At 42.5% G+C, this 17,954-nt stretch overlaps 2 protein-coding genes across 4 annotated transcripts in view; one reads left to right on the top strand and one right to left on the bottom strand.

Annotated features, from left to right (window-relative positions):
- LOC124243285 (basic proline-rich protein-like) overlaps window positions 1-17,954 on the bottom strand; it is a 55,009-nt gene that overhangs the window by 25,143 nt on the left and 11,912 nt on the right. Inside the window, exon 2 of the mRNA XM_046668912.1 lies at window positions 3,616-5,313. Within this exon, the coding sequence (XP_046524868.1) occupies window positions 3,616-5,313 (1,698 nt within the window). The remainder of the gene's footprint in view (window positions 1-3,615; window positions 5,314-17,954) is intronic.
- Window positions 4,262-17,954, top strand: part of KMT2E (lysine methyltransferase 2E (inactive)) — a 95,676-nt gene continuing 81,983 nt past the window's right edge. For all 3 annotated transcript variants that reach the window (XM_046669651.1, XM_046669650.1, XM_046669652.1), the window contains exon 1: window positions 4,262-4,577. The gene's annotated coding sequence lies outside the window, so the exon portion shown is untranslated. The remainder of the gene's footprint in view (window positions 4,578-17,954) is intronic.

Here is a 17,954-nt window from a genome sequence, read left to right on the forward strand (position 1 = left end):
ACTATGCAAAAATATCCCAAAAAGCTTTAAGAGCACACAAAAGGGTCATGAATGTTTATGCTGTAAAACTCAAATTTGATCTACAACAGTCTTACTGCAGAGTTTCATTTTACAGACAATTTTAACAAGCCCTGTTATTGGAATGCCAGCCTCATGATACATAAAATACATGTAGCTACTAGAGGCTGGCATGCTGACACTTATGACAGCAAGAAAAGTGCCAAAAACTAATGAAACTCAAGGGCACAACAAATTGGGTCCTCTAGCACCAGAGCAAGCAGCACTATACACCTCGATAAACGCCAAATCAAAGAATTATAAACTCAATCACTAGTGTTTACATACTGTTGAAGTTTGCAGGTTAAAATGTCCTCTAGAGTTGAGAAATACGGATGTTGAAAGATACTAAGGCCAGTTTTTCTTCTCATTTTTTTGGGGGCAGAACTCTGTCCCATAAGCTGTCCCCAGCCCCGACTCCCATCTTCTAAGTGAAAGGGGAGAACACCTTGCCCCTGAGCCTTCCTAACCCTCCATCTCTTCTCCAAATCTGGTGGTCAAAAAACTTTTTCTGAAATAGGCTGAAAGCCAGTATTTTACAGTTTGGACCGTACGGTCTATTAGCAGTTTGTTATTAATCTTTAGAAACATGCACGCCTGAACGTCAAGCATTGGGCTGGGTCATCAATGTCAAGAATGGCTCATTTTACTTGGGAACAGGGATTTGGAAGAGTTTCAGAGACAAAGACTCCTCTGAATGTCATCCAAGGGTGGGAATAGGCACTTCTAGCAGTGTGGACAAAGGCACAGAGGTGTGCAACAGCACAGCACTCGAGATGGTATGCATTTTAGCCCCTCGGGGGATGTCTGCTATGTGAACCCAGTTAGAAGATCACTGCAATTGTCCAAGAGATGACGAATTGAAAAGGGAAAGCAAGCTGGGGGACAATTTACTCAAATAATGAAATGTAGGATGAGAAGCAAAAGAAATTTGAGGGAACGGGTTAAAAGTTCTTAGGAATCAAGTAGCAAGCTTAGTAGCTTTATAGGAGCTACTAAGTTACAAGTAGCTGAACACTGCACCTACAGCTCCGAGATGAAAGTCTGGGTGCGACTGGAGAACACAACTGCAATTGGCCAGAGAGAACATACAACGCAAGAAGGAAGTCAAAGAAAAGAAGTAACCTCAAGTGATATTTAAAATGCTACAGGAACGTAAAGAAAAATTAGAGCTCAAGAGGTTCATGGATTTGGCAATTAGGAACAATGAGGACACACGCCAATGAAAAGTACACAACAAGGATTTGTTTCCATTAGCTTGAAAAATGGTCTCTTTTCCTTATTAAGGCACAGTGAGGCTAGGAACATTCTGAAAATTATCTTCAAATCTACTGACTTCATATTTAGTCCCCCTTTTCTAAACTGGAATAAAAGTTGTTAGGAGGGTAAGGAAGCCCTTACTTAACTCACACAAAACAGAGAGACCCTTGAAGTTATCCGAGAGTTCTTACAGGCAAAATGCCCATTTTATACTCAGAGTGGACAAAAACAAAAAAGCTTTGAACTTTAAAACCTTTGCACTACTTAATAAACAGTTTAATTATGGGCTTTTCAGCTAATTCTCAGTCACTTCCCTGAAAAAGACAGCCACAAAACTAGCAGGGATTCAAGCATACACAAGTGAATTAAAAACTCAGTCTTGTTTTCAAACTACCAAGTCTACATAAGAGACTAAAGTGAACAGCACAACCCTGAGCCCAGGTTAAGCCCATCTTTTTCAGGTGCGGCAAACATCTCCCAGCAGCAGAGAGGTGTTCTGTCAAAAACGCCAGCCGGGCTCAGACGCAAATGTCTTTGTTGGCTAAGTGCCTGCGCTCCAGCTGCCCGCGGGCAGAGGCCTTTCAAAGCTTCCCTAGTCAGGGGACTGCTACTATGTATACGGGTGTGGCCAAAAGAGGGTACGTGAACATAAAATTAGTCCTTCTTCCTGGATCTGCCAATATAGACTCTACGGACTTCTGAATTGGTGGAGAGCTTCACCCACCAAGGTTTCAAAACTAAAACTGAAGTTCACACTTCCATAGAAATGACTTAAAGAGATAGGCTTTAATATTGCCTAATGATTCAGAAATCTTAATGAACAACATTTACCAAAAGAGCTTATAATGTCATCGTTTATTTTTAAAAACCATAGTAAGAGGGCGACAGAAAGACAACGTTTTTAAGACTAGAAGTATCAAAAAGAGCCTTACAACTTCATACGGATTACAACACTGGCGGCTTTTATTCCGTATTACTAATCACGCCTCCACTTAAAGACAACAGCAAACCCGCCGGTACGATTACACATTCTTGCAGGACGTACAGACGGGGAGGACCGGGGGCGAGGGAAAGCACGGGGGGGGGGGGCAGACACGGGAACAGGGCCCTCGGCACCGCGACGGCGTCTTCCTTGGGCCAACTTTTGGGAAATGAAGTGTTCCCGGGTGTTATTTACACCTTGCACTCTGGCTTCCCAATTTAGGAAGTATTTTTCCGTTCGGGTCTGGGAAACCACGTTTTCTCGGAAAGCAGCCGCTCCTCGACGTCGTGGCCCAGGAGCCAGTCCCTCCGCTTCCCCCGGGCACCCACGGGGCAGCCCGCTTCTCCTCTAGCACCCGCCGCCCCACCTAAGGGGGCTGCAGGGACGCGGGCAGATGGGGCCCGCGGCCGCCACCCGGGCGGGCGCGTCCCTCGGGCTTCCCCGCGGCCGCGCTGGGGCGGGGGAGGGGACGCGCCCGCACAGTCATCTCTTCCTCTTCGGCCGCCGGCGCCGACCGCACCAGACTCGTCCGCCCGGCCCCGCCCCGCCCCCGCCCGGGCCTGCGCCCAGCCCCGAGGAATGCAGCCCGGTCACATGCGCTGCGGCGGCGGAGGACGTGCCTCTCCCCCCGCGCCCCGAGGAGACCCAGCGCCATCTTGCCCTGACGCAGTTACAAAAGTCACGGGACAAAAGCGTGTCTCCTCGTCCGCGCCAGCGCCCCAGCATTTCGCAGAGGCCGAGCCGGGGCCCTCACCTCGCGCAGGGACAGGAGGAAACGGTCGGGGCAGAGCCTTGAGAGTCCCTTCGCCGCCGCCGGGGTTCCATAACGCCGCGGCAGCCGCGATCGCCATCGTCACTTCGCCCTCTCTGCCTGTGCCACAGCCTCCCCCGACAGCGCCGGCCCCGCCCGCTGCTGCAGCATGAGGTCATCGCCAGCCAATCCCGACGCGCCCGACAGCGCACGGCAGGCACTGATTGGCTGGTCGGGCTGCCTCTGCCTCCCCACCGCCCCGGGTCGCCCTGGGGCGAGGAGGAGACGGAAACCGCCATTTCGGGGAAAGACCCCGAAAACAAGGACCGGAATCACCGTGTCATTTTCAGTGGGGAAACCCTTGTTTTATTCTTTGGCCTCCCCCGTTTTGCTTCCAGATAAGCGTCCCTCTGTCCCTCCCTCGTTTAATCCCCGCCACATAAAGGAACGCCCGCTCCCCTCCGTCCCCGCACGCTGTCCCGCCGGCGGGGAAATCCTTCCCCGGGGCCGAGAGGAGGAGGCGGCGGCGACGGCCACTGCACCGACGGCGACGGCAGCTTTTTACCCCGATACACGGTGGCAAGGAGGCGGCGCGGGCGCTGGCGGCGTTTTTCCTGCGGCGGCTCCCCCCGGCCTCTTCCGTTTCTCGCTCCTCCATCGAGACGCCGCCGACTCGCCAGCTCCGCTTTTATCCGGCGCCCGGAGCCTGCGCACTGGAGCCGCCCCAGCCCCCAGTGGGCGTCGAGCGACGCCCCCGCCGGCTCCCCTGCGCCGGAGGCCGGCCGGGGGGAGGGGCACGGGCGGGGGGCGTCCCGGGCCCACCGTCCCGATGCTTGTCCCAAGCAGTGGCGTGCCCAGGCTCCCCGACTTCCAGACTTGAGGGCTCCTCGGGGCGGAGGGGGCGACCCCGATCCCACCCAGTACCGAGGCTTCCCCAAACCTTCGGCGAACGGTCGAACGCCTCTGTTGTGAAAAAGACGGAGATGCTGTCCGCCCCGCTGCCTCCAGTTGGCCGTCTCGGAGCCTCCGTGGAGAGGCCACGGCGGGCGGCAGCCCACAAGCAAGATGGCGGCGGGCGGCTTCGTCCCCTCCCCCTCTGCCCCTGCGGAGCGGGGCGGGCGGGCCCCGTGCACTTGCCGCCGCCGCCGCCGCCGCCGCCGCCGCCGCGGCCGCCGCCGCCGCCGCCGCCATTTTCCCAGAGCGAGAGGCAGTGACACTGAGCGGGCGCAGGGGGCCGAGTCGGAGAGCGAGGCTGAGTCGGGGAGCGGCCGCACAGGGGGCGCAGACACTCGGAGCAGCGTCGCCGTGGCCTCCGCGTTCCTGCCGGCTGACTGGGCGCCCCCGCCCCTGCTCCTCGGCCGCCGGCGAAGAGGCTGCGCGCTGCTGTTTGGGGAGGGGTGTGTGGAGCCGGGGCCGGCGTCCGCAGTGGCTTCTGTCCGGGGGTCGTCGGGTCGCGGACGTGTAGAGAGACGTCGCGGGGGCCGAGCCGATAACGGGGTCCGGGCGTCTGGTGTGTGAACATCCCAGGTCAGTGGCTGTCGTCTCCGGGGGCGTCCGGGGGGTGCAGGGACGCGTGTTTCCAGGGGGAGGGGGCTCTCGCATCCTCATCCTGCGGCGGGGGAGGCGACGCTGACGCTCAGGTGTCCGGGCCGGGGCGGCGCGGGGCTCGTTTGGGTCCCGTTCGTCCCTTGGCTGCCCTGTCCCTAGGAAGGGAGCATTATGGCGGGTTTTGGGGCTGGGGAAGGGGAACTGGCAGTTAACCCCCTGAGAGTGGGAGTTAGGGAGGGGGCGCCCCCCTGCTGGGCGGGGGTTAGGGCCGCGGGTGGGGAGGGCGGCCGGGGGTCGGGTGGAAGCGGCCCCGGGCGCTGCCCGCTCCGCCTTTCCGCCTGCATCTGGCTCAGGTGCGGGCGAGCCGTCTAGGCCCCATTTTCTCCCCGTCCTGCCGTCTCCTGACGGGCGGCCGCGGCTTTGGTGTCCCCGTAACTGCGGAGGGGCTCGGAGAGCGCGCCGGGCATCTCCCTTTGTGGGGGGCCGAGCCCGGCCCTCGGCGGCCCCGGGAGGGGGCGAGCCCGCCGCGGACGTGGGCTCCCGCGCCCCCCGCTGCCGCCGCCGCCGCCTCCCCCGCTGCCTTCGCGTTGTCGCCGGCCGGTGCTGGCCCGACGCCGCGGACCCACAATATGGCACATCGCAGAGCAGCGTCTTTGGACCGCGGGCTTGGCACCGGCGCCGCGGCAGCGGACACGGGAGGGGAACAAACGGTCCACTGTGCCGCACGGGGGAGGGGAGGGGAGGCGACCCGAGCGCTGTCCCGCGGCCCGGCCCGGAGCCCCGCGGCCGGCCCTGCGCGGGCGGCGGTACAGTTTCCAGTCAGAAGTCGCTCCGGTGCGCCCGGGAGGAAGCCCCGTTGGGCCTGTTTGCCCCTGGAAGGGCTGTGCACAATGTGAGGCGCGGGGAGTTCTGGAGACCTCGGGGAGAATGGAGCGAGGTGCATCCAACTCCGGGCTGCAGACAGCAGTCCCTGATGGGAAAGGAGGCCCGTTTTCCCCTTTAATTTCCGAGATGGGGAGTAAAAAGTGAATTTCCCTCTTTTGTCCTTTACAGATTCTAAAAATGGCGGCCCCAGGCTGATGTTGTGGTAATCTAATCAGCTCGGGTCCTCCACACCCCATGCAGTGCGTTTGTCTGCAGCATATTACAGGCTTATTATGTTTACATGAAAAGACTGGGCTTTTTTTCCTTCCCCAAACCGTTTACAAAAATGTGTTGATTTTACTGCAAATTACAATGTTACGTTGTAGCCGATGAATTTTATTGGTTTTACTCTGAGAGGCAAATAAAATGACTCCACTTGTGGAAAAAATAAAAACACTCAGGTAGCCTTAGAAATTTCGGTAGTGAGGCTAGGTACTCTTAAATGTATATATATATTTTAAAAAGACTTATTTGGGGTCAAATAGTTTTTGTTCGGTTTGATCCAAGCATCTTTATTTAGTTTGCCAAAGTAAATTAAAATGTTTAGTAAGTGTATAAGGGCACCCTGTGTTATGTGACTAGTTTGTATGACTTGTTTGCCATCCAACTCTTGACAAATTTTGTGAATTTTGGTTTTTGTCGTCTTTCAGATTAATTTTTAGGGAGCTGTACAAACAAGCCTAAACCTGTTACTTCACTGGGTGTGGAGATGCTTGTTCTTTTTACTATATTTTGCATCCAGTTGTCCCAAATATTTAAGCATTCCTTAAGAATTTTCTCAGTTGATGGTGTATTTGGTAGAGTGAAGCTCCATGCCTTGCTGCCTTTTGAAATTGTCTTATAGCATACTATCGAAATTACGTAAGTGAGGAAGTAAGGCTTTATTTGTTGATTCCTCCCTCTTCCCCAAACATGCCTGTTTACCTGCTTTGGGGTGTGGAATTTAGTTTGTTTCAATAGACTTTAAATAAAAGCCATACCATGATAGGGTCTTGAATCCATTTTATGCTAATTTCAGAATCTTATTGATCGAGGCAGAAAATTAAATGCTGTAATTTAACTGTGTTTTTAAAAGTGTGAATGATTAGAATTCATCTCTGGAGTGGGAGGTCCATCCTTTTGGCCTGAACTAATCGGTGAGATATGAGTGGGCCATTAATGGCATTTAATGACAATTCTGATTGCGGAGCAACTGAAAGATGAGTGCCTTTCAATCCAGTAGTACTTAAAAAGGTTGGGGAGTACACACCCTTTCATGATTCTCTTATTTCATTGTAAATTCTGCTCTAAAATCTTTACAATGGAATAAGAGAATCACGAAGTTCATATGTGAGCTAGATTCATGTTTCTGTTTTACAAAATAATTGTAGAAATAACTGACTTAGGGAGTTTCATCATGGAAGACTGAGCACACAACCTTACTTAGAATCTTCTGCAGTGTTTTATTATAATATGTGAGCTGTGGGAGAGTTTCTGTAGGCATTCTGGGTCAATACTCATGTGTACTATGCTCTGAGTGATCGTCTAACTCCAGAGCCTTAACTGCTGTGGAAAGACTGTACGTTTATTTTATAGATGAGTGGTTAAGGTCTGTGATTCAGAAGATTGGTACTTTAAACTTACTATCTAGTGTAGGAAATCAGTATACTCTTAGGGAAATTTGGTTTGTGTAGCCATAGGAGGGAGCACTGTCTGTATCCATGTCTGTCTTGATGGTGACCTTGGTCAGGTCTAGACGTATAAAAAACATTTGGACTTAGTGGGCTTCAAACAAACAGTATCACGTTAGAAATTATAAGAAAAGCTGCCTTCACTCGACTAGCTTTTTCACATTGGCCTGCTTCGTTGCTTTGGGTTTTCTTTCTTCTTGTTTTGATATGTTTTGGTTCCTATAAAATGAGACTGACTTTTAAAAATATATTGCATTTTATTCTAAGTGGTTACTTTATAAATAACATAGCTATAAATGTTTGGTTTTTATTAATGTATACTCCAGTCAGCTGTCTGTTTTGAGTTAGGATTGTCAAGGTAAATTTATTAAAATGTTAGGCATGATTTTTGTTCCCAGAGAGTTTTGAAACATTTAGTCCCTTGGGGGAAAACTAGTCAAATAGTCTTTGTTCTTAGGATAGCTGAGTTTGAGGGATTAGTTGTTTATCTGGTTAAGTGGATTTGTAGAAAATCATAATGTAATAGGAGAGCAAATTTTATTTTTAGAGACTACATTTTGATCATACTTCTCTTTTGTTGTCAGTGTAAGTTACAGGATTCCTTTGATCTCAGTGTAAGTTAGAGACCTTACAGGGCTTCTCCATGTCCCTTCAACTCTATAGGTTTCTGATAACTCTCAACAATTGTGGCTTGTCTGTCTTCCTCACAGCTTCCAGCCGGACAATTTTTACCATATATACCACAGGAAGCTCTAGGACTTCTTGGATCTAAAAACGAGGAAGTGAGGAGAAAAGCCAATTAATAAGTTAGGAGAAATTCTACCCTTCAAAACATACCTTAGTGGTCTTAGCGAAATTATAACTTCTTAATTTTGCTTATTTCTAAGAATAATGTATCCATTTTCATGCATCAAATTCTTAAAGAAACCTATGGTTTTATTTTTAAAAGTGTATTGTGTAAATCTTGACAGTTTTGCTTTTCTGGAAGTTACTGCTGGGACTTAAAGGTGTGCTGCCATTGTGTGTGTAAAATGTTTAAACCAACAGGACTCGAGGAGCTATCAACTGCTTAAGAAATAGTAATATGGGATTTTCTGAAAAGATGCTGTTTATTTTTAAAAAGTATTTTAATAGTGTATAATAGCTTTTGTCTCCAAAGGATTTATTCTTAGCAGATGGTAGGTGCTCAATTATTTGTTGAATTTAAAGCTTTTGTGTAAGTGAACACATTTACATCTCAAATATTCAGGGTGATCAGGGACTGTTACTTGTCATGTGTTAGAATAAATGTGAAATACTTGTATTTAGTGAGACTTACTTTTTATTGTTGAAATAGAATTATTTTTACAGTAAAATTAATTTTTGTGTTGACTGGCAAGATAACAAGAAGGTTACTATTTGAGATATTGTGGTATAACTGTTAGCTAGCTTTTAGGCTGGGTTTAAAATTGAGTTGGCTCACTGTCTCTTTTTTACTGTCTCTTTTGTAATGTGCAAATGGTGGGAGGAGCCTCATTTTTTTCTCTTAATATTGAAAGGATAGTATTTTTGTGTTACCTAAAAATTTATTTAATATAGAAGAGCAGTATTTGTGTTTGAAAATTGTTTTTAATGCACTAAATTTCACGTAGACAGTCTTTAACTGTAAAAATCTTGCTATTGAAATTAAATGAGTATTTTAGAAAGAGGTAGGAATTAACCAAAAGAAATTGTCTTTTGTTATTGTGAACACTTATGCTAAGTGCTATATTAAAAATCAAATGGTGGTCACTTGGGCTAAGTTAATCCGATCTTATTTGTATCTTCAAGAATAGGAGAAGTTTTTATTAACCATTAGTAACTAGGATGCTTTTTACCTACCTCAGAGTCGAGAAAACAGTTGGTCTTATATTTCACTTGATATATATTTTCACTTAATAGAAAATCTTTTTTCCCCCTCGTGGATAGCTCATAAAATCAAATTTTATTTTTAGATAGTGCAGGAAACCCTTTTTTTTTTTTTTTTTTTTTACTGTTAGGTGAATTTTACAGCTGTATTGAAAATCTGTTTTGGTTATTTACCAAAACTATTTAAGGTGTTGAGATGTTGGACATTTTCAGTGCACCTGGTCAGTCACAGAATTCCTTTTTTAATGTGTTGCATTAAAATTGTGCTATCAAAACAGAGATTATATCGTTAATGAGTAAATAATTATAATTAATGATTAAATAATTACTTGTCCAGTTTTAATTAAAATACTTATTTTTGCATTTTAAAACTGTACATGTGAAATCTGGGTTTGAGAAGGGACCTATATACAGGCCACCATGAGAAACAAAATGATTTGTGCAGTTTTCTTTTTTTGGTGAGGAAAACTGGCCCCGAGCTAACATCTGTTGCCCAATCTTCCTCTTTTTGCTTGAGGAAGGTTGTCACTGAGCTAACATCCGTGTTAATCTTCCTCTGCTTTTTGTAGGTGGGACACCGCCACAGCGTGGCTTGGTGAGCTGTGTATAGGTCTTAGGCACGATTCAAGCACTTGAGCTCTGGGCCACTGAAGCTGAGCACGCAAACTTAATCACTGTGCCATCCGGCCAGGCCCTGTGCAGTTTTCTTTATTCTAGTCTTACAATTGGAGAAGAGAGAGAATTTCCTACCAGCTCTTAGAAGATTGCTCAATTTAGAGTTAATCTGAGGGAATAAACATTCTTGGTCCTGAAGTTTATTATTGAGAAAGATAATATTGAGTAATCACACCTGTGTTATAGCCAACATAGTTGCAGCATTTAAGGTCTGAGTCTGTGGCAGAAAGCTAAGTAATATAACAGTGGGATTGAGTTAGTTTTACTTTGTGGTATTTGTAAGACAATTTTAAAGTTCAAGTTCCCATAATTACGTTATCTAATATTTTATCTGAGACCAGAAAAAATTTTAATTTTTTAATCTATGTTGACTTTTGTTTTCAAAGGGTATTTAAAACATAATTTCTGTTTAAAGACTTAAACAGAATTTACCCTGATAAATTATTTTAAACTTATTTAATCTTTAAATTTATTTAACTCAAATATGTTTTCGTATTTTTCTCACTGTTTGGCCTAAGAATAAGGTAAAGCCTGGTATCAGCGGCTTTTAGCAAAAAGTGAGGAATGTGGTGAAAACAGTCAACCGTTACCACTTAGGATATTGTCAGGAAAACATAGTTTTGTTTTTTCAAAAGTTCACCCATCAGGAGACTATGAGAAAGATACACTCTTCTAATATGTTTCTTTTCATTTCACAAAGTAATAATGAAATATAATAGTTTCTATTTTTGAGTGTTTACAGACAGACCTCTTGAATTTCTCTTATCCTGCTCTATATGTTGTTTAAAGAAAGACAAGTTTCAGGAGTTTGAAAACCCATTTCCTGTTTAATGATGGAGCAAAAGATGGGAAGATTCTTGATGTGGCTGATTTGCGTGGTTAGGACTGTGCTTTTAGTAGCCGTGAATTCATGGCTCTGAGGTTGGTCTGATACATAGTAACTTCTGGAGAAAATAAGATTGTTCCTTTTGGAATTACTGGCTTTTCTGCTTCTCTTTAAATGAAGCTGCATAATTGGTTGAATTGACACAGCCTTATTACATCTTATCATTAAGCCACCACCAAAACAATATTTTTCAGCCACAGACGAAAGATTAATTTGAGTAGCTACTATTTCCTTTGCACCATTTATTTCTGTTTCTCGAAAGCCTGCTGTTTTAGGGTTTGTTTGGATGCAAGGAGCAAAAATCATCTCCAACTAGCTTAAAGTAAGAGATTTGTTATAAGGCTATAGGGAAATCTCACAGAATTTATTTGAAGAAAGTAAGGTACAGTTGGGCCTCACAGGAATTGGCAAGGTGTCAGAGAGCCACTATTCTCCATCTTGATGCCTCTAATTAGCTGTGACTGGTTAAGGAGATGGTGGTGGGATAGGATTTATGGTGTGTGTGTGGGAATTTCCTTGGATGGAGAGCAAAAGAAAGACACCTCTAATGCATCGGATAACACTTGCCTTTTTCCAGGGATGTTCAAATGTACTTGGGAGGGCTCTAAAACTAAATAATTAATATCAAGCTGATGATTCCATTTTTTAACTAAAAAATGCAAATGTTATGTATATAAATACATGTATGTATGTTGATAAATCCTAAAAAAAAACCAACGGGTTTTTATTTTAATTTTTTATTTTGAAATAACTTCAAACTTACAGAAAAGTTACATCAATAGTACAAAACTTCTCTTATACCCTTTACCCAGGGCCCCTGATTTTAGACATTTTATCACATTTGTTTTATTCCCTCTATACATGTAAAAAAAAATTTCTGAGCCATTTGAGAGTAGATTGCATACATCATGCTCTCTTAACAGCCCTTGATGCTTAAGTATGCATTTCCCAAGAACAAGTGTCTTAGGTAACCAGAGTGGTTAAATTCAGGAAATTTAGCATTGATGTAATAACTTTTATCTAGTCTATTGTCCATATTCCATTTTCATCAATTGTACCAATTAAGCACTTTATTAGCATTTTTTCTGGTACGTTAGCCAGTCCAGGATCACAGGTTACATTTAATTCTCAAGTCTCTTTAGTCTCCTTTAGTCTAGAAGAGTTCCCCAGTCTTTCTTTGTCTTTCATGATATTAGCAGGCTAGTTATTTATACAGTGCCCCTCAATTTGGGTTTTTTCAAGGTTTCTTCATGATTAGTTTCAGATTTTGCATTTTTGGCTGGGATACTAGCTAAGTAATATGTATTTTTCTATCATCTGGAGGGATTTGATGTTTGTTTGCCCCTTACCAGTATGTTCATTTTGATTGCTTGTTTAAGGTGTTGAGTAGTCTCTCTGTTCTATGGTTACTGTTTCTCATTTGCCATTATTAAGTAAGTTGTGGGGAGGTATTTTGAGATTGCGGAAATATTCTGTTCCTCGTTAGACCTTCCTCTCCTAGACTTCGAGTCTATTGATAGTTCTTGCCTGAATAACTTTTACTATGGTGGCTGCAAATGCACCAAGGTTTGTAGCAACGGTTCATTTCTGGGTAACTGGGATTGTGGGAATTTTCTTTTCTTTTCTCTTCTGGTGTTTCTGTAATGCATATGGGTCACTTTTGTAATCACAACAAATAAAAGAAATTTTAAGGAAGAAAAGTGTAGATAATTTAGATAGTACCAGGTAGTATTCCTGCACAGTTTTCTACACAAATGGCATTTAAAATAGTTTCTTGAATGCTGGTCTAATTTGAAATCCAGAACATAGAAGTTAAAATTAAGTACTTAGATTGTTATTTTTTTTTAATGATGTAGTTCCAATTCCTCAGTTAGCTTTTAGAATTATTGTTAAATGAGCCTTGAGTTATGATTGTTTAGGTTTATGGTTTGCTACTAATGCTAGCAGTTTGATTTCTAAGATGAGGCTGAAGCTATGCATTTTAATTATGGTGCTATTCCCCTTCCTCCACTAAAAAAAAATCCTTCAAGTAATTTTTTTGAAGTATTTTTTTCTGAAATCATTGAGACAAGTTGTTTTTTACATATATGCAAGTCAGTACTTTTAAAAAGGGTTGTGAGAGGGTACGTTTAATACAGCAAAGCATCAGACATCTGTAAGTCTTAGAACAAAGCAGTGTATGATGTCTGGAACCTTGTAATAAAAGAAATACGCAGTCATTGTGGAACAGTTCGGAAGGACAGGAAAGGGACAAGAGACAGGGAAAACACTGTTCTCTTGAGAAGCCCGGCCCATTTGGCATATTTCCTTTCAGTGATAGCAAATATTGGTAGTGAATTTGGATGATAATTTGAATGTTTTACTCATTCAGGCCCTGGGTAACATATTGAATGAAAATTATTAATTTAATTTCTTTGGAAATTTTCTGAGACACTTGGAGAAGAAAATTTTGAGACTTGTGAATATTTCTAAAGTGGAGATTATAGTCTCTAAGACTTAGAATTTTCTTATAATTTTTTATTAAGATTATGATAGTTAACAGCCTTGCGAAATTACAGTTGTACGTCATTATTAGTCATGTTGTAGGTACACCACTTCACCCCTAGTGCCCTACCCCCAGCCTCCCCTTTCCACTGGTAACCACCGATCAGTTCTCTTTGTCTATATGTTAACTTCCACCTATGAGTGGAGTCATACAGAGTTCGTCTTTCTCTGTCTGGCTTATTTCATTCAACATAGTACCCTCAAGGTCTGTCCACGCTGTTGTGAATGGGACAACTTTGTCCTTTTTTATGGCTGAGTAGTATTCCATTGTATATATATATACCACATCTTCTTTATCCAATCATCAGTTGCTGGGCACTTAGGTTGGTTCCATGACTTGGCTATTGTGAATAATGCTGCGATGAACATAGGGGTGCATGGGACTCTTGGAATTGCTGATTTCAGGTTCTTAGGATAGATACCCAGTAGTGGGATGGCTGGGTCATAAGGTATTTCTATTTTTAACTTTTTGAGAAATCTCCATACTGTTTTCCATAGTGGCTGCACCAGTTTGCATTCCCACCAAGAGTGTATGAGGGTTCCTTTTTCTCCACAGCCTCTCCAACATTTGTCACTCTTGGTTTTGGATATTTTTGCCATTCTAACAGGTGTAAGGTGATATCTTAGTGCAGTTTTGATTTGCATTTCCCTGATGATTAGTGATGATGAGCATCTTTTCATGTGTCTATTGGCCATCCGTATATTTTCTTTGGAGAAATGTCTGTTCGTTTCCCCTGCCCGTTTTTTGATCAGGTTGTTGATTTTTTGTTGTTGAGCTGTGTGAGTTCTTTATATATTATGGAGATTAACCTTTTGTCAGATAAATAATTTGTAAATATTTTTTCCCAATTAGTGGGCTGTTTTTTTGTTTCAATCCTGTTTTCCCTTGCCTTGAAGAAGCTCTTTAGTCTGATGAAGTCCCATTTGTTTATTCTTTCTATCGTTTCCCTCGTCTGAGGGGTTATGGTGTCCGAAAAGATTCTTTTGAAGCTGATGTCAAAGAGTGTACTGCCTATATTCTCTTCTAGAAGACTTATTGTTTCAGGCCTCATCTTTAGGTCTTTGATGCATGTTGAGTTTCTTTTAGTGAATGGTGAAAAAGAATGGTCGATTTTCATTCTTTTACATGTGGCTGTCCAGTTTTCCCAGCACCACTTGTTGAAGAGACTGTCTTTTCTACATTATAGGCCCTCAACTCCTTTGTCAAAGAGAAAAACTTAGAATTTTCTTTTGAGAAAATTAAGATAATCATGTTTCAGAATAGTAAGGATTAATGAGATGCTACAGTGGATTCTTAGCATTTTGTAGGTGCTTCATTGATTTAAAACTCATTTAAATCAACAGTATCTGTGTCTTAAAAGAATGAAACTTCAGTTTGTAGTGCTACCAAATCTTACCCTATTGTTTTAAAAAAGTATAGGGTGAAAGGTGCAAAAATAAGTCCCATGATGAACTAGAGCATTTTCTTTTGTACTAGAACCCCCATCTTGGACACCTTGACTAGTACCCTATTGACTAAAGTTAAGATACTAGAGTTAACATCTGTTGCCAATCTTATTTTTTCTTCTTCTCCCCAAAGTTCCCAGTACATAGTTGGATATTCTAGTCATAGATCCTTCTAGTATGTGGGATGCCACCTCAGCATGGCTTGATGAGCAGTGCTAGGTCCGTGTCCAGGATCTGAATTGGCGAAACCCTGGGTCCACTGAAGTGGAGCGTGTGAATTTAACCACTTGGCTACGGGTCGGCCCCTCTAGTGGGGTCTTGACTTTGCATTTTAGTACTAGTCTCAACTGATTTTTACACTGTTCTAGCTCTGCCCTTTTGTTTTACAAGTAGACTGAGTCCCAAGGAAGTTAAATCATTTTCCCAAGGTCATATAGTTAGATAGTGGTTGTTCAAGGATTAAAATTTAGGTCTTGATGCTTGGTGCTTTATATTTTGCCAAGAAACCATACTGACTCTCTTGAGAAACTAGGCCACTATTTTTGGATTCTCTGAATGAGGGAATACTGGCTTTGTCTAGTGTCATGTGACAGACTCTCTATGTTTAGTGCTTCTGTACATCCCAGTTCGAGATGATCTGTTGGTTTCCAGAACCCATGTGTGATGTGGAGAAGAGTCTTGGATTGGAATTATAGCAGTACAAATTGAGATCAGGTTGTGGTGAGCCTTGAATGCCAGGGTAAAAGAATATAGACTTTATGGGAGAGCTACTGAAAATTTGCTTTGGGGAGTGACATACTGTGTGACATGCTTATTTACCCCATCCAGTTCTTAAGATTATGAAAGTAATATTTGCTTATTAAAAGAACTCAAGTAGTACTTCTTTAGAGGCAGTATTGCATGGGGTTTAAGAGTAGAAACTCTAGAACTACTTTGGTTTGCCCTCAAACCAGGTTGTACTGCTGTGTGACCTTGAGCAAGTTGCTTACCTTTTTGTGCCTTAGTTTCTTGACCTGCAAAATGGAGGTAATAATAGAGCCTATTTTATAGAGTAGTTTTGAGAATTCAGTGAGCTAATATGTGTAAAATTCTTAGTAAGCTTTATAGCTGTTTCTGCTGTAGTTGTTCTAGAAAAAAATGAGTCTCTGACTGCCATCCCTAGCGTCTCTCATGTGCTGAGGTGACAACTATTTATAGTTTATGCATTTTTCCTGAAGTGTTTTATGTAGGTCCTGTAGACATTTCTTTAACCATCATTTAACCAACCTGCAGGATTAATATTTCTTTCTTAAAAAATACTAATGCCCATTGCTTGTTGAATGATGTAAAACTCTCTGTTTGGCTTCCACTAGTGGAGTTGAATGCCCATGAGAGTCATATGTTTGTTCCCAAATTGGCTAATCCCACCGTACTTGTATTGTGTTTATATTATTTAATTGGATTTTACATAAACCAGTGATAAATAGGTGTAAAGAGAGAATTGTTGTTTAAATGAAAACTAAGTTAAATGCTTTGGAATACTTGATAAAGGCAAATTAATTGCTAAAGAAAATTGTTGTCTAGTTAGGTATGGGTAAGATAACTAAAAGATTATGGGGAAAAATAATAAAAATCTAGAAGAAAGTCTGCATTCACATTGCTCCACAAGTGTTTTGCTGGTTTCTTACCTTGCAATAATCTAAAACAAAACCCTGTAGAGAATGCCTGATAGATATGGTTTATACAGGAATGAGAGCACAGAATTCCAATTAGGGAAGCCATATTCAAAGAGAACATTTTGGCTTGACACCAAAATACTGATGAATGATAGTTTAAATGAAAAATACAGTGTTTAAGGTATATTTTTTTATATATAGTTTTTTTTTATAATTCTCCACGTTAACTGACTTTGATGAACTCACAAACTTCTAGTCCCTATTTTGTGTATATAAATTCAGGTTTCTTTTTTTAATCCTAAAGGGGATGGATCCTACCATATTCTGTAACTTTCCTTTTTCTTTAGAATCTTGGAAATCTAAAAATGCTCTTTGAGAATCTGACTCTGGTTTGTCCAGTGGGGTTTATAGGACTCTGCCTAGATAAAATGACAGATTTCAAATGTCTCTGGAATTTGTCAGACATGTTGAGGTGTCAGGATCCAACAACCTTTGTTATCTTGTGAGATTTAAATTGTACTCTTCTTTAGGACCTTTCTAACTCTGATAATACTATAAAGTAGATTCATTTCATGGCAAATAGTTGAATGCTGTCTATGTGAAAGCATCAGGGTAGGTACGAATTTCTGGCTTGCTGATCTTGCACATATTTCCTAAGGAAAGTAACTGATGATTGTGTTGGCTAATATCCCTGGGATCAGTTTGTGTATATTAGCTTGTAATTGTTTGGTCTATTGTAACCTAGTTGTTGTATGGTTAGTAGTAACCTATTAGTTATATATTAATGTAACAACTGCTTGATTTTTGAATTCCAAGTTAAAACTGGCAGATCTTATGGAAATGGTGTGATTGTGCCAAAAGACGCAGTTCTTTTAATGTAATTACTTTGAGAATATCTGAGAAACTGTGATATTTATCATTTAAATTTAATCTAGAGTGATGGTGGAGATTTAAAAAGAGATTCTGCTGGTATAGGCTAAAGTATCACTTATAGGCAGTTTAAAGTTTCTGTCTCTTACCTCCTAAAGTAAATGATTTCGTTAAGGATTTTTGGAAAAGCATTTCTAGTTCAGTCCACAACTTCACACAGCAACTTCCTTCTCCGTGTTCTGATGACTTATAAGAGTAACTGATTAGCTCAGTACGTATGGATTATTTTTAATTTGTATATGATCTCTTTACAGAAAGGTCTTTACAGTGAAATTTAAAAGTGAAAGTGGGTATAGCCTCTCTTATAGTAAGATATACTGGTTACTTATAGCACTTATTGTATCCAACAACTTTGTTCTTGACATTTTACTTTTCCCTTTGTTGTAAAGTTTTTCAGTGGTTATATGCCTTGTTCAAGACAGGCTTTTAGAGTAGCCTACTCTAAAAGAAGACACATGATAAGTTAATAAAGCTTGTGTATCTGAGTATTTTTCCTGATAGAGCCCTAGATCTCTTAATTCCGTAAGTCGTTTTTGAGGATAAGATGCACACACACTTTTTTTCCAAGCATCAGCTCTCTGGTTGCAATACACTAGCCCTTCCATTCCCAGGTTATTGTTTTTGTTTTTCTGTTTATATAATGTATGAAGAGGAAGTTGATTTTTGAATACTGTAAGTCTTAGAATTAAAGGACTAGGAAAAATGCCATAGAAATAAACGGTTTAAACATGAAAAGTAT

The sequence above is a fragment of the Equus quagga genome, chromosome 8 (assembly GCF_021613505.1).
Source record: "Equus quagga isolate Etosha38 chromosome 8, UCLA_HA_Equagga_1.0, whole genome shotgun sequence".
Lineage (NCBI taxonomy): Eukaryota > Metazoa > Chordata > Mammalia > Perissodactyla > Equidae > Equus > Equus quagga.